Source organism: Strigops habroptila, chromosome 3 (genome assembly GCF_004027225.2).
Source record: "Strigops habroptila isolate Jane chromosome 3, bStrHab1.2.pri, whole genome shotgun sequence".
NCBI classification, from domain to species: Eukaryota; Metazoa; Chordata; class Aves; order Psittaciformes; family Psittacidae; genus Strigops; species Strigops habroptila.
Window position 1 is genome coordinate 22,145,546 of NC_044279.2, and position 16,593 is coordinate 22,162,138.

Below are 16,593 nucleotides of genomic sequence, written 5' to 3' on the forward strand. Positions count from 1 at the left end.
CAGTACAAAAATAACCTTTTTTGTAGTTTTAACAGTACTTCTACCTTACTGAAAACAAGTATGAAAAAAGAAAATTAAAAAGGCTTTAACTTAGCTTTGAGGGGTTATTCAGCTTCTCATCCTTCTTCTATCCTACTAAAATTATTCCAATTTTGCATAGGTTTCATAACACTATCAAGATTTTGATCTTACAAAGGTCATAAAATGCTGTGGCCTGGTAAATTGCCATGCATAGGCTGAGCCCGAATAACAGTGTGTGTACAAGCTCATCACATACCACATCTTGAACTTGACTCACGATCAATGCCTAATCAAAGCTACATTACCAATTATAGCTCTATTTCCTTTAGACATTTTCAAGGGCAATTTTCAAGGACAGTTAGACAATGTTTCAAGGACAAGGTGACTCAACTAAAGAGTTATGTAAAGCACAGTATGTTGATGTGTATCTCAATCCCTCGTGACCATTTTGATGTTTAAGTATTGCCATAGTTTTGCTGATAATATGTCAATAATTTGGACATCCACTAAAAAACAAGTTCCAGTTCAAAAACTTAATTAGATATAAGCCCATTAAAATTTTAACAGACTTGATAAATACAATAAAAGTCTAAAATTCATATAAGGGAAAGTGAATGTTAAATTCATATCTTATAAAGCCGGAAATAACCAGGAATCAGAAAATGATGGAAGTCTGATTTCACACAAACTCATGAGCTTTATGCTTACTCTTAAAAACCAAAACTGTTATGGGAATCAATCTTTAATTAGATTGTTAACACTGAATATGCATGTGTGTGTGTGCAAATACTTCATTTTACATAACTGTAAGCTCTTGCCTGAAACCACAATAATGAGTTTAGAAGGCCCAGCAGAAGCAATAATTTAAATACTTGTATGACCACCTTCTACAGAGCAAATACTTTAATACAGTCATATACCTCTATTTGTTGAAAGCCTATTTTGCTTTCAGCTTACAGTGAAGCTTCTTAACAAGGGATAAAAAGACAACAGAGATCCATACAAGCTAAGCCAGGAGAGTCAGAATTTAAAAGTAGCAGAATGTTATGCTTTTTCCTAGTAATTTAGCTAAAAATAGGTTAATTATGAACTATCACCATAACTTTAGACATGCATTTTTGATATGTACATACAGTTTGAATTTTTCTCTTCCTAAAGAGGTGCCTTCTAGAATTGAGAGTGATTTCATAATCAGTCAGTTTACCAGAAACTTGACCCTAGTAGAACAGTCAAATGATTGCTTTCATGCTGATTATCAAGGTCGTGTTTACCTGATGTTGTGAAATGTATGGATGGGATTAAAGTGATGTTGTCGGGCTCACTGAAAGAACTGATGACACAGCACCTGCATAAATCTGTTTTTTACAGAAAACATCCACCTTTCTACTACCATACAATAAGAATAGCGGAACAATGAAGGGAAGAAAGACACAGGACTTCATTGTCCTTTCTTTTTAACTCCACTGAACTCAGATGGAAAAACAGCAAGTATTTGCAGGTATTATGAATGCCATTCAAATGGCACAAGTACTGCACAACATTTCCCAATTATAAAGCAACAAGGTCAGAAGGAGACTAGAAAAGAAGCAAGAAACTACTTATAAGACAGTGTTCAATTGCAATGATCTGAAACTGAGGAATGCATGACATTTTGCAAGTGTCTTCTAGTAAGCTAGCACTTGTAATTGAGTGAGGTATAGCAGAAGAGTTCACAGCAGGCAAAGCATCTATCTCCTAATCTAGTCATCAAACAGACACAGGCAAACCAATGTGGCATGATACAGAAATTGGTCCCAAATCCCCAAACTGCTTTTCAGACAGTCTCTGTAAGGGAATTGTTTGCACCATATGTTTTTCTTAGGAGCTGATCTACTGAAATGGTGCTTGAGAAGAAGTCCTACACATACAATGCAAATTATGGTACAGTCTGAAGCAGCTTCCTCCAGAACACATCACCTTCTATCCCTTTGAGCCATCACACTGCATAAAATTTTATTGATCCACGAAGATCACATATCTCCATAAGGCTTCCAGATTTCCAAGTCGGAAATTTCTCTGCTATTCCCAAGCACTATTTGCCTTGCCAATGAGGCTCTTAATTTCTTTGTTTCCAGCCACCACCAAAGCCGTAAACTTTGTCCTTTTCAACCTTCTTTTTTTTTTTCTGTTAATATTCTCCTCTCTTGTTTCCATGCTTGCTTACTTTGTAATTTGTCCAAGATAGAAGAGTCATTCCAACCAGTGCCATTTTTCTTCCATGATATCCAGAATCCTAGTTCTTTCCCATGTGACGTAGACTCTGCACTTACCCCTGTGTCTCTTCCTCCTCTCCCTCACTGACATTGATGTTGGCTTTTTGATACTGATTTTGTTACTTTCACTCTTAAATTTAGTAAAATTTTGCTCTGACTCCTGTATACAAACACTTACTTTCCATCTGACTACATCCAGCATTCTCAATCTATCCAAGTTTTAGTTCCTTTGTTCAGTGCTCTATTTCTGAAAGGTTCACACAAACCCACAATCAAGTGAGTGAGATTTTTGCAATGATGTAAAGAAACCATTATGTCAGTGCCCCAAATGCTGTTAACTCTTGCTTTAATCTTTTCTCTGTATGCATCCCATCTATTTTCCAAGATGCTAGAAGTTTTCTAAAAAGACCTGTGTTAGAATTTTGCACATCTATGTTATTCAAGAATATAACTGGGGAATTTGACACTGTATTTTTCATTTTTTACCTAAAATAAAAGACTAGGATTTATCTTCAGCTGACTATCCTGTAGTTTTGTGTAGTTTTAATAAACAGCCTGCTATGTGTTTAAATTCTCCTGCACACCAGGAAAATGGTATAAAAATACACTGCAGGCAGGTCTGGTTTTCTAAACATCCAAAGCAGGAAAATGCTAAATACATTATGTCCTTAAACATGAATTGCTTTACTGCTACACTAGCAGTTTATAAGCATGAAGGAGGCATAGCTATAGGAAAGATAAATATGTGGTGTGCTTCCTCCTGTCTCCTAGGCAGGGATGGATGTGACAAGCAGATCTCGTTTATGACTGCTTCCTTTTTTGGCCTTTCTGTTTGTACCCATGTAGCTCTGTATGGTACTCAGGTGGGTTTCATGCTAGACTGTAGGCTAGAGGGAAGCACCATCAGTGGGCATTGCTTCAGCTGCACTTGCTTGAGAATGTGGTTCAGAGCCAAGCATTTTAGTGTCCCAGCCAAGTGTTTTAGTATTTGACTATACCCATTTTCTCTCAAGATCACCAGAATATACAAGGAAATAGCAAAACTGCAGTTGAACAGGCCTCTTCTATATGATAAAAGTTAATGTGGTTTCTACACCTGTCTGCGGGAAAAAAGTTCTTTGTATTTCAAACACTGACAGTTGGCTGAAGATCTACTCTGGATAGATTTATTTTTTTTTTAATTGAAACAAAGAGATTTTTAACTGCTGTCAGTTTCATCTCACAGAATGTACTAGTACCTTGCAGAACACTGTTTGACTATAAGCCTAATTAATAATTTCTGTCTCCTATACGACTGAGGTAAAAACTTTTGCAAAATTGTGCTAGACTTTTTATCTACAGAATAAGGGTTAAGCCTGATTTTTAACTGTGTAATCCAAACACTAACACAAGCTCAGTGTGCCTTTTTGGCCATGGATGAACACACATATTCCTCTTCATGTTAAAGTTGTGTACACACTTTTAGTAGAAGACTAGACCCCTATGGTTGCAAAATGAAACCATGGGCATCTCTCCAACACATGCAATGCCTTAGAGTCAATTCAAAGACCTATTTTTACTGCAGTTAGCACTACCATGCTGTTTAAAATGACACAGTATAACCAAGTAACATAGATCTAACCTGTCAGGTTAGCCATCAGTGATGTGTATTAGAGCACCAGTGTGCTTATTTTCTTGGTGTTTTCCTTTTTATTCTAGTTTTTAATCTCTTGTAAACGATATTCTCTTCCTCCTACAAAGCCAGCCACTTGGGTGAAGGATATTTCGCAGAGGCCCCACACTCTATGCGTTATTGACTGCCTGTTGAAATCACTTTCTTAGTACATTCACAATTCATCTCTCTTTCTAATTTTCCTTAACCAAGGCCTCTTTCACTTATTTTGAAGAATCACATGCTCTTTCCTGAAATGGTTTAAAAGTGTACATGTTTTCATATTCAGATGATAACAACTGCATTTTGCTCACAATCGAATTGAAGTGTGTGAATAATACCTGTGTTAAAAAAGAAAGAGAGAAAAAAGGAAAACCTTCTGTTGCTTCCTAGAAACTTGAAGTACCTAGATTTGTCAAAGAACATTAAGGAAACTAGAGTACATGTAATTTTCAAAGATGGGTCTTGTTGTTCTGTTTCTTCTTACACAAGGCACCCGCTGTGACAGACTATTAAAAATCTACTTGTCTACAGTTTCAGATGTCATGTCTGCTTATTTCAGGTGAATAATATCCTAGTAGATAGGATATCTACTAGGACATGTAGGTATTTCACAGAGACAGAACAAATTATGAGGAAATGTTTTAACAAATAGCAGGTTGGTTGTGTTTAGGGAACAGTTCTGGAAAGCAGGCTGGAAAGAAGCTTCAGAAAAGGAGATGGTGGTTTGGACAGGCTAAAAGTCTAACATTTGAATAAGCCCAAGATATTCTGCTTTAAAAACTTCCTGGACTTTTTTTTCCTATGTAATGAGAATGAATGACTAGCTATTGACTGTCACGAGAGGTTTTCTAGTACTGTACACACAGAGAAAGTTTTAGTAATGAATTTCTTTTTTATATGTGTTCTGCTTTGAGTATTCAGATGAAGAGAAACTAGCTGTCAGTAGATGGAAAATTACGTGTGGGAATATTGGATAATGTCATATGGGTCCTTTACTGTGAGAGCAAAATATAATTCCAGGATGCTCTGTAGCAAGGTTATGAAGCTACTATTCTGGTAATACAAGCCAAAGTCCCTCCATTCTCAAGAACAGTTACGAGATAAAGCAATATCTAACAACATTTATGAGGTAAAAGGATGCCACCATCTGTTCTCTCCCTGATATCTCTATTTGATTTAATTTGCCTTTCTTTCAAGTGTCTGAAAAGGAAATATATTATTCAGTGATAAATAAAATATTTATTAATTAAAAATGGTGTACATTATTGACGTTGTTTTTTCTATGAGTGAACCAAAAATAAATGCATTTAGTTCAGTCCAAATCATTTTTTATAAATGATGGCTTGTTTGCCAAACCAGATTAAAAAAATATATCATTGATTTAACTTCACTGTCTTATGCTCTTCCTTCATGGCAGTGCTGTACACAATACTCTGCAGTAGCCTTAGGGGTAACGCAGCCTTCAGCTACAATTACTTGTAAATGGAAACTGATGACTAACATAGAAAAAATGCACAGCTCCTTTCCCAGGAGATAAAGGATATCTCAGGATATCCTCACTGAAATTATCCTTATCCTTGAATCTGTAAATGACATTATAAAGTATGAAAATAGCCTTTTTTATTGGTGACTCCATGCAGAATTCAGTGCAGTCTTCCCCAAATAGCCAAGGCCCATAGCTCTGCCTGGTCGTTGCCTGCATTCCCAAACAGTTAGATACAGATGAATGATCAAACGTCCATATGTACCTGAATATAAAAGTACAGAATGAGTCCTCAGCAGTAGTGAGCTTAGTAGGATTTCTACTGTGGTAGGAATCTTTGTTTCTCCAAGGGTTAAGTGTTTCACTTTTATAATATAGAAAGCACTAGAAAGCAGAGGAGTGAGAAGCTAAACTGAGTGCCAATACCCATCACTGTGGTCTTTTATACATCCACAGAAGTGTAGAGGTAGGTCCTAAAACAACCAATAACATAAGCCTGCACACAGATCTGTCAGAGACCAAGAATCTAATGCTATACAAAAGCAATCAGATGATAAGGATAGCAATACTTAGCATTTGCTAACGCTTGAAACAATTTTGTAAGGGGATAAAATTCCACACTTAAGGGTTTAATACAGTCTCTAATGATTGCTTATGAAGATAAGAACTTCATGAGAGTACATTTCCCTGCAACTAGATCTCTAAAGCACCCCGCTTTGGCCATACTCTAAAGCAGGTTGTTTGACCACATGGCTCACACTTCTAACCTAATCTGGCAACTTCTGAATTCTTAAGCATTTAGAAAACTAAGTATTTTTCATTTGATATCATATTGAAAAAACCCAAACAAAACAACATAGCTATTTGTAGCAGAATTATATAGAACTGGGTGAGGGGGCTTTGTCATCAGTTTTTACTTCTGATTAATTTACCCTTATATGGGAACTCCTGAAAACCTTTTATGATGTTCGGACTTTTGATTTTGTTCCTCAGCTATTTTCTTGCAGCTCTGCTCTATGTGAGAGTCCTGGTCAGTCACTCCATGCAAAAAATAAGATAGTAAAACCAAACACCTGTCAATGAGTTGTCTGTTATGTTTTCACATTTACAAGCACAATATTTATCAAACATTGAGTCTCTGAACAGGCAATGTATAGAAGCTTTCAAATATAAAAATTAATGTTTCCGTAGCACAGAAGCTAGTATTTCATATGTGCTAAAATGCTTAATACATAGTAATTACCTAGGAATTAAAAATAAACAACTGAAATCCTTACATTCATAGCGCTTTAGTGGTCTGAAATGGTGACTTTTAAGAAACCAAACGCTTACTCTGTTACAGAAAAATTCTAATAAATGTCTTAGCTATGTCAATTTTTCAACTTTTGCAAGCCATAAGCATCAACCCTGTATGTAGATTTTGATTGTTATAGAGAACATTACTGTGTTTGACGAATTCTTGCTCAGAGGAAATGGAATGCATTTTACATGAAAGAATTCACATTAAAAAGGATTTCAGGTTTTTCCTCTTTTTGATTATCTGAAGGCATGTGATTCGGTATGACTTCCAGAAGACATGATAATGTCTTTGCATGTCTCTGATATTCTGTATTACTTTTCTATGATAAGTTTTTTGGTAGTTTATCTCACACACAGTTTCAGTCAATCATCTTTTCACATGTATAATCTGCCCCTTTACAATCCAGTTTTTATTAGTAGATCCTTTAAGAATCTATAACTTCCGATAGTCTGTAGCTGTGAGTTATCTTTGACTTTTTAGTATTGACAAGAAAGGAAAATGAAAAATGTATGAAAATGGTGGAAGAACTGTGGTGGCAAAAATTTGAGTATGTTTTGGGAGAACACTAGCAGAATACTTCATTGGCAGAGGAGGATTGTGGAGGTAAATTCACAGTTTTATTACCCATGCATTCAGAAAAGCCTGACTGCTGCAGTCACAGAGTTTTTAAAAAAATGAAAGTCAGGATACTTTTCATGCCCCAAAAGGCACTTGCAGAAAACCCTCACAGGGTGATACTCATAGGAAAAGAAAAACTTCAAATGACTATTAACTTAAAAGGTTTTCCCTGAGAAGAAAGGAGACAGTTGTGATTTTAAAGAACATCGAGATACACAATTGAGACTTTAAAGAGTTTTGTGATAGTATAGCATCACTCTTCTGCTGTAACTTTGAGATTCAAAATGTTCCTGAGATATAGTTTGCCTTTATTGCCTTGTTTAAATTGATTTCAATGTTTGGTTAATTGGAGCAAATCAAAACTTCTATATTCACACTTCCTTCAGTCAGTTAATCAGTGTCACCAAGATCTTTACTCTTTTCCAAGATTATAAATAATAATTTTCAGAATGTTCATGTAGAGCTTTATAATCCTTAAATGAAGGGGCACATGTATTTAGTTTAGTAGTTATGTAGGCATATGTAGTTAGTTTATCCTTGTTTTGTCTGCATTTTATTTTCTTTTTTTTTTTTGAATAGCGGTGAAAATAAAAGTGGACATAGACAGAGTAATTTCTTTTCCGGGGGAGGGAAAGGGGGGAGGGGGTGTGTGATGGTGCATTGTTTCTGGGATCAGTTAGAAAGTATTAACAGCCTAAAACATAAACCCGCAAATAGAACGGGTACATTCCTTTACTGTGGACACAACTGAATACTTCTGTTTCAGTATTTGAGCCTATTTATAAGTGATAAAGATTATCTGATACAATATGATATAAATTAGGGTCTTAAATTTTGGAAGAAGGCCTTAAATCTGTTCTATAGATACAAAATATCTGAATCAACTCTGTCAATAACTTAGGAACAAAGACTTCTCCAAGTATTTGATTGCTATATACATTGTGTTCGTAAAATATGAAAGGTCTTTTCATCCACTTAGAAACTAGATTTTGCTTTTTAAGAATGGAGCGATACAGAGCTATATTAGCATAGACATAACTACGGACAACATTTTAAACTATGGATTCCCTTAGATCTCCTCTGTTCTAAGAAACTCTCTGTTTACACACTCATATAAATAGTATTAAAGGAGTATATTGTTTACTTACAATTGCAGAGGTAAGATTTATTAGCTTCATTATCTGCTAATGGTGCAGCTTGATTTTGCGTGAGGTTATAAGGGTAAAATACATCACACTGTCTTGACCAGCAGTCCAATTTTTTCCAGAAGGCAGTGCACATTATCTGATTTTGAAAGCATTGGTTGAGTTGCATTGACTTCACAACTGGTAGCAAAACTACATCAATTTCCTCATCTCAGCCCTTGTGGTAGCAATACTATATATACCCTTGTAATGGGGAACACTAATCTATATGAGGAAGGCAGAACAGAAAGATGGTCATGACTTCACCTGTGCTTAATTGGAAGGTGGCCATCATGCAACCTGGTGAAAACTGTGTAGTCATGAACATCCATTATTTAAAGAAACAGCATTAAATGCTGCATCTGAAATGCTGTTTCTTGTGGGGGGGCATATGTTGGCAAGTGAGATTACAAAATTATAGTCTATCATGAAAAAAATGTCCTTCAGGGCTGTATGGTTCATGTGTTGCAAGCATCCACAAACAGAATGCTTGCTAAAAAAATCCCCTAATCTGCTGAAATATGTTACATAGGGTAATACTCATGTGGAGAACCAATATGTCTGAAGTAGAATGGTCTGTCTTGGTCCTTGCAGTGGCATTTTCAACTGGTTTGGATGACAGCCTCTGAACTGTTTCTTTGCTGAGTTCACCTCTCCATCAAATGCATGAACTCTTCCCATTATTATCTTGAAGTATGTACAAAGCATCCCCTATCTTTAACTATTTACAAAAGGCTGTCATGCATTTCTGTAGGACATACAAATAGGACCTGCTTGGAGAATCTCTTGTGTTGTCCAAAATCTCTACCTAGATACCTTCTGTAACAATTAGCTAAAATGTATTGTTACTCAGCCCACCGCTTTGCCTCAAGTGAGTCTGTTGTCTTAAATTAGTCCATTGTTTTATCAGCACCAAGTATAGCAAAGCTGATTTTGGCCTGTATAAGAACTGACAACTAAGTGTGCTGCATGTGCACAAAACCACAGCCCTGCCTACTGAGCTACATCATGATTATATGTAAAGTACTAACCTGAACTTCACCCTCATGTAACAATTTAACTTGAATTCCATAGATCTTGCCACACATACTAAATCTTTTCTAACTTTTGGGTTTAGCCGCTTTCTGTGAAAGGCATGTAAATAAGCCGCTGAAAGCAACAATGGAGCAAAGCACTGCAGCTAGTGCTTACATAACGTGTGTTGTGTTGAAAACCTTCAAATTCATTTTTCTGCCCTGTTGGGCCAAGATGAAGCAGCACATATGGTGAGGAAAGCCTCTTGCTGTTGGGAGACCTCTGCATTCCCTCTGCACAGGGAGGAACAATCTAGCCTCATCTCTCACTCTCTTCTGCTAATCTGGCGCAAATCAAATGCAAGAGACAGAGCGTGAATGTGGATAAGTGAGAAGATGCAATTTCCTCTCTCATGTGGGTAAACGCTTCGTAAGTGTCAGGTTTAGAGCTGAGTAAACAGTGAAATAATATATTTATGATTCTGTTTATGCAATTTGACCTGAGATTCAGTAAGCGCTTCTCCCTGTTTTCTTGCATTTCTGTTATATCTACAAAAGCTGTAGTTTGTCTTGGAGCATGTGCATGGAGACTAAATGGGCTTTTAACCTGTCTTTGGTATACCTACTTTATTGTAGATTTTACATTTTCATGGAAGTCCAGGAAGGCTATCAGTGCTATGGATAACAAAAGGAGATTACTGCAAAATATCTGCATTTTTCAAGCAAAATATATGCAACACAACACTAAATGAGGAAAATCAAGGGGTTTGTATGTATGAGCAACAGAAAAATTACTTGTGAAGAGAAAGATTGTATACCACCTCTTTCCTCAGCAATATGGTACAATATGATATGCTCATCTTTTGAGGGCAAATGCCCATGGAAACATCATAGAACCCTGAAACATGCCTTGGACATATCCAAGGAGTGAAAGACAGGAGCTGCCAGTCATCTGGGTGAGCAGCATTCGTAAAGGAAGGTTGAGAATGGTGGCAGAAATAGCAAATAATTGGTAAGAAAATGGCAAGAAAAGGGAACTATGAAATTTACTAATTTTACTAACATTGTATCTGATTTTGATTTCACTCTCTTTTTTGCCTTCGAAAGGGAGAAACATAGCTAATATAAATTCTGGAGTTCATATTTACAGCCAAAAATAAACCTCATACAAAAATAAAAAAAAAATAAAATATTGTTAAGGGGGTGGGAGGAGAGGCTGTGGGAAAGGAAAAGAAATTATTTTTAATGTCCTAAATGTTCCCATAGTTACTGTGTCCTATTATATCCCTCATTCTGAAGTACTCTTAGCCCTCACCTGAATAGTCTGAGGGCACTAATAATTATTTCATTCAGTACTCCTGTTGGGAAAAATTAGGTCATCCAATCAGGGCAGGCAGTGAAGGCAGGATACTGTGCCAGTGATGTAGGCATCCTGTCAGATAATAAAAATTTCAAAATGCTTTCAGAGATAAAGGCAAAAGAGGTTACAAGGTAGGACACAGAGAAATAAAGTGACCTGAACTAAGGATTTATTCTAAAAGGCTCAGCAGGGAGACAGTGGTTAGGATCACTTTAGCTATTAGAAGATTTGTGTCGCTGGTAAATAGCCAGGCTTGCCTTTTCATATTTGTTTTATCATGCACTATGTATTGTTTTGTCTCTTACTGAAGCTCAATAGATGGAGTATGATGGGTTTATTGGCTGTGTTACAGCAATAATATATTTTAGTTAGAGTTGTCATGGGTCACTTCCATCCATGTTACGTCCATCCAGAATACTTCCTCATAGTATTATAACCTGTCACAAACACAATTTACACCATCCACTACTGCATAAAAACAATGGTGTGCTAAATTTGACTGGACTGTTCCTACTCCAGGCCAGATTATTTATACAGTCATAAAGCCAAATACTGAATAAAATAAAAACATACATCTTATTGCACCATGTTTATTCTGTTTGCTATTCATGCCGATTTGCAAAGCCTGAAACAAACATCCCCTTCCATTCAGAATATTACTATTGTAGATGTATGCAATATAGGCCAGATTTACTAACCAGTGATTAAAACAACACCAACGACAACTCAGTTCTTCAGTTTTGTAGGAATGGTAAAATCTTGTCAGAGTAACATAAGGATTGGTAAGGTTCTGCCAGACAGAATAAAGTATGGACAGTATATTCAGTTGTATTTCAAAAGAGCATAGAGTTTACTTAGGACCAGCCGTAGCCACCTTAATTCTACCACAAATTAAAACAAAGAATAGTTTGACATCCAGTATCAGCCAACTTTTATGTAGAAGTGGAGGTCCTACATGGATAGTTAGACAAGAGAGGAACAAGCTGTAGTGTAAACTATAACTTATAGAATGTTGTAAGATATAATCCTTCCACTGCAGAATGAATGCCTGAACATTCTAACATAGGAAAATCTTCAGGTAGAGACTGTTACTTCTTGGAGTCTGTGGTCAAACAGCTAGAAGAAACATTTATGATGAGCTGTTTGTTTCCAATCATATCAAACAGAAGTCTGTAGTCCTGAAGAGTACTTTATTTAATCTTTAGGTACATTTTAGTAAATTAAATACATTACAGATGGAAGTCATTGTCATCTCTCATTTTGATCATTAATAGTAACATTCTTAGGCCATGTCTACAAGGACTTGCCAACAAAGCTAAGAGAATGGAAACTAAAAAAAAACCCCACATCACATGCTGAAGCTGACTAATATAGTTGCATTGGCAAAACCCCAATGTGTGGTTATGCCAATGGAGGAAAGCTAATGTTAGTTTTGCATCTGTCATTCAAGGAGGTGATGTAACTGTGCTGGCACAAGAGGATCTCTTCTTGGCATACATCAAGGGGCTTTGACAGCATGGCCCCAGCAGATTGGCTAGTGGCAGAGGCTTTTTAGTTTAGACAAGAATTAAATTTTGCATTGAAAACTGGGTGATCTGTCAAGATAAAACATTTAATTTGGAATAGCCCAAGAAAGCAGTCAAGGGAATGAACAAAGTTGGCTCTTTAGTCTGGCCACCATTTTGCAGGCTACAGACTTAGTCCAGCACATTGAATCATGTTCACTGAAAGGGAAGCAAATATATAATCTCATTAGTTTAAAAGAACAAAGAATGTTAGTCCCTTTATTAAGATGCATTGGAACCATCACTAACAAATCTAGTGATGGGGGTTTTTTCAGGTTTTTTTTGTTTTTAATGGCAGAAAATCAGTTTTTAGTAACTAGTGATTGTGTGGTCATGTTCCTTTTGGCATGCAACTGCTCTCTGTTATTTTCTTTACAGAATTACAAGTATTATTTACAGCTTAAATGTAGAAAAAAAAAAGAAGGGTCTTTTTAAATTTATTTTTATGAAACGGAAGGAAAACTACCTTTTAGTTCTTTCACTTAGTCGAATTGGTTTTCCTCCAGAGATGGAATGTCCTATTTAATCATTACAGCAGATATGCAACAGCAATCTGAATATAGGGGAATGCAAACCAAAGGGATTTTCTGTTTAAAACATTGGCAACATCTTAAAAATACGCAATCTGTTGAATTCTGGATTGGCTTTGAGCACTGAAAACACAGTACCGAAGAAAAGGCTTTACTTTATATTAATGACATTTATAAAATGCCTTAAGGAATAGAACCTCTGAATTTGTATAAAGTAGTAAAATATACCATATAAAATACAGATTATTAATCGAGCTGACCTGAATGCCATGTACTTCACACCAGTTTCACCATGTTTTATCATTTCACTTTGAATAATAATTTGTTACTCATATAATTATTATTTAGGTAGTTTAATACCCATAATGTGCAAATTGGAGCACATTGAAGCAAATTAAAGCAAATTAAAATATGGTCCCTGTCTCCGTCTTCTTTATTTAGTTCAAGAAGACAGAACAACAAAGGTCAAGATGTCAAGATTATACCACAGAGATAAAAGAAAAAAAAATATTAATAAAATCATTAGATAGTTCAGTAATACTTCTCAATTTTTATTACAGATAATTCAGCAGCACTTCATTATTTCTACTACTATTATAGGACTTGTGATGTAACACTTCCTAATTGTCACTACTAATATTATATGTAGTGGCGACACCTTTTCTTCCCCCATTTTCCTGTAAGTAACTTTGTAGTACTCAATTTTAAAAACAACTTCAAAAACTGAAAAATATTTAGCATTTCTGGGCACATGAAGGAGAGGAAGGTTACTGGGAACAATCAACATGCTTGAGCAACTTGATTGCCTTCTGTGATGGGACATTAGGTTTTGTGGTTGAAGGGAGAGCTCGGGCCATCATTTAGCTGGATTTTAGCAAGGCCTTTGGCACTGTGCCTCACAATTTGGATATTTTGGTACCCAAGTTACAATGTAGTCTCGGTGAGTGTACAACCAGATAGGTAAGAGTCAGTTTGGATGATGAGGCTCAAACGGTCATGGATATAGGTGATACTCTACCTCGAAGCCAGTAACAAGAGCAGGTAGACAAAGAAGAAATTTAAAGTTTATCCAAATTCTCAGTGTTTGTTTCAGGTCTGTGCCATAAATATGTGCTTACAATCTGTAGGTCTGTAGGTTAGAGAAGAACTTCAAAGGCAAATTAGGAATTTGGGGAATAGTTAGCTAAGCCACATTGAAATCACTCTGTGGTTTTCTTGCTGAATCCTGGTGTAAATAAACACCTTGGTAATCAAATTGATGTTGTTGTCCTGGAGGACAGAGATAGATTGTGATATGATACCTATCCAGATACCTGGACTCCTGGCAAGATATTTTCTGCCCATGTTTTGAGATTGTAACTTTCCCATTCCGTCCCTCACCCAGGAAAGCTTACATACAAAGTAAATCAGTCCATGCACTTTAGATGGGAGCTGTAGGACTCTTAACATGTATTGGTTCAGGCGATGAAGCATCAGGACTCCATGCTTTCGTACATAAAATAAGGATATGTGCATCTAGAAGAAATGAGGCAATTTGGGTCACAGTAGATATGGCTGAATTGAACCATGTGGTAGAATGGCAGGACTGGGCTTGAAAATAATATGGTTAGCGTAAAATTATATAACCGATGCTGTGCTTTGTCGTATGACAGGCTGATGTACATGCATATGGGATCATAAAACAGTCCTACCTGTGTCTGAAGGAACAACCGCAAGTATGGGTTGGCACTACTCCCGTGGCACTAATCAGATACACTGATGCAGAACCTTATTCAGATTAAGAATATGCTCCTGCCTCTCTTTCCATGCATGACCCTTATTTGACAGATGAAACTGCTTGCTGGGCGTAAAGATCTGCTGTATCTGATAGGCAGAGTTATTGAGCAAGAAATTACCAGAATTGTAATGAAACTCTCAAAACATGGGTCATAGGGAGGCAAAAGAGCAAGCTAAAGTCATGACACTTCACAAGGCTATGCTACTGAGGTAATTCAGTGTGAGAAATGAAGATGTTTGCCCTAACATACCTTTTTTTCCCTTGGTAAATCTGCACCTGGACAGACTTGTGAAATAGCAATGAGTTTTGACCAGTTCTGCTCTCTAGGAAGAACATAGTGAGTCCATAATAGCAATGTTTATAGAAACTAGATGAGCATTTGCATAGCCAAAAAGAGGCGGTAGTTCCCTTTCTCTTCTGACTTGGCATACTCAGGTCGCTTGAGATGGCAGGTGCACAGACACTGAGGGAAAAGAGCTGAGATTCTGCATACATGCATTAATCTGAGCTCAGGGAAAGACTGCCAAAGTGGAATTCAGAGCATGCAAAGCCACTTAACTAGAAACCAATAAAAACGTTGTTGATAACCAGCAAAATGCATCTGTCTGGGTTTATATAGCAATTGTGTGCCATCAAAGAGATGCATGAAATATCCCTAAGCAAAGTTCTGCTCACTACGTTGCTTGTAGTCTCACAGTTTCTACCAAACCAGTGTATTCTGTTATTTGAAATATTTTTGACATTCCTTGTTTAAATTGGATAATAAAGTGTGTGGAGCAGGGACACGTGTTCTGTGTTGTGTGTTTGTGCACTTCCTAATACAAATTTTTTTATTTTGTTACTGTTCATATTAGACTTTTGCCTAAGATGACAATTTTCAGTATGCACCAGACTACTTTGCGCGTGGTTTGTGGGTCGCCAGCATTTCAACAGTAGTGTGGGTTATATTTACATGTGAAAAATACAAAGGAAAATGTATGTATGTTAGAGTCTCCTCTCTGTATTCCTATTACCTCCAATTGTTTGTAAATGAACTGCTTTTAGGGTGTTTCTTCTCTCCCCGTTTCTGCTCTATCCTTAAACTTTTCCAAGTTGTTGTGTCCACCCATGGAAATCCCGTATGAAGACAGGCTGAGAAAGTTGGGGCTGTTCAGCCTGGAGAAGAGAAGGCTGCGTGGAGACCTCATAGCAGCCTTCCCATATCTGAAGAGGGCCTATAAGGACACTGGGGAGGGACTCTTCTTTAGGGACTGTAGTGATAGGACAAGGGGTAATGGTTCAAGCCTAAACAGGAAGAGTTTAGGTTAGATATAAGGAAGAAGTTCTTTACAGTGGGGGCGGTGAGGCACTGGAGTGGGTTGCCCAAGGAAGTTGTGGATGTTCCATCCCTGTCGGTGTTCAAGGCCAGGTTGGATGGAGTCTTGGGTGACATGGTTTAATGCGAGGTGTCCCTGCCCATGGCAGGGGGGTTGAAACTATATGATCTTAAGGTCCTTCCCAACCCTTACTATTCTATGATTCTATGATCTCTGTTCTCTGCTTCTGTTTTGGATAATCTAGATGATGAGTTTTGGCCTAGACTATAAAGCGGAAAAGGCTCTTTCAAAAGCCTTATTTGAGATTTGTTTTGAAAAATCTTTATTTGAAAGTCCTTTTGAAGTGGACTTTGAAAGGGCTGTGCGTTAGATGCAGCACAGAATGTATCACGTGTAGCATGCAGCATACCTCCTGCACTGCAGCTAGGAACCTGGAGCCTGGTTCTAAAATCCAGTTCAGGTTAGCAGGGGTTACTACCTGCTCCAGAGCTACGTAGGGAATTCACAATGACCTTCTGCG

At 37.0% G+C, this 16,593-nt stretch overlaps 1 protein-coding gene across 6 annotated transcripts in view; it reads left to right on the plus strand.

The window, feature by feature from the left end:
* Positions 1-16,593, plus strand: part of GRM8 (glutamate metabotropic receptor 8) — a 358,348-nt gene that overhangs the window by 325,691 nt on the left and 16,064 nt on the right. Inside the window, exon 10 of one of the 6 annotated variants that reach the window (XM_030480299.1) lies at positions 1,390-1,488. The exons of the other annotated variants lie outside the window; for them this stretch is intronic. Within the exon in view, the coding sequence (XP_030336159.1) occupies positions 1,390-1,479 (90 nt within the window). The 3' untranslated portion in view covers positions 1,480-1,488. Of the gene's footprint in view, positions 1-1,389; positions 1,489-16,593 lie in introns of those variants that run through there. 6 annotated transcript variants of the gene reach the window in all.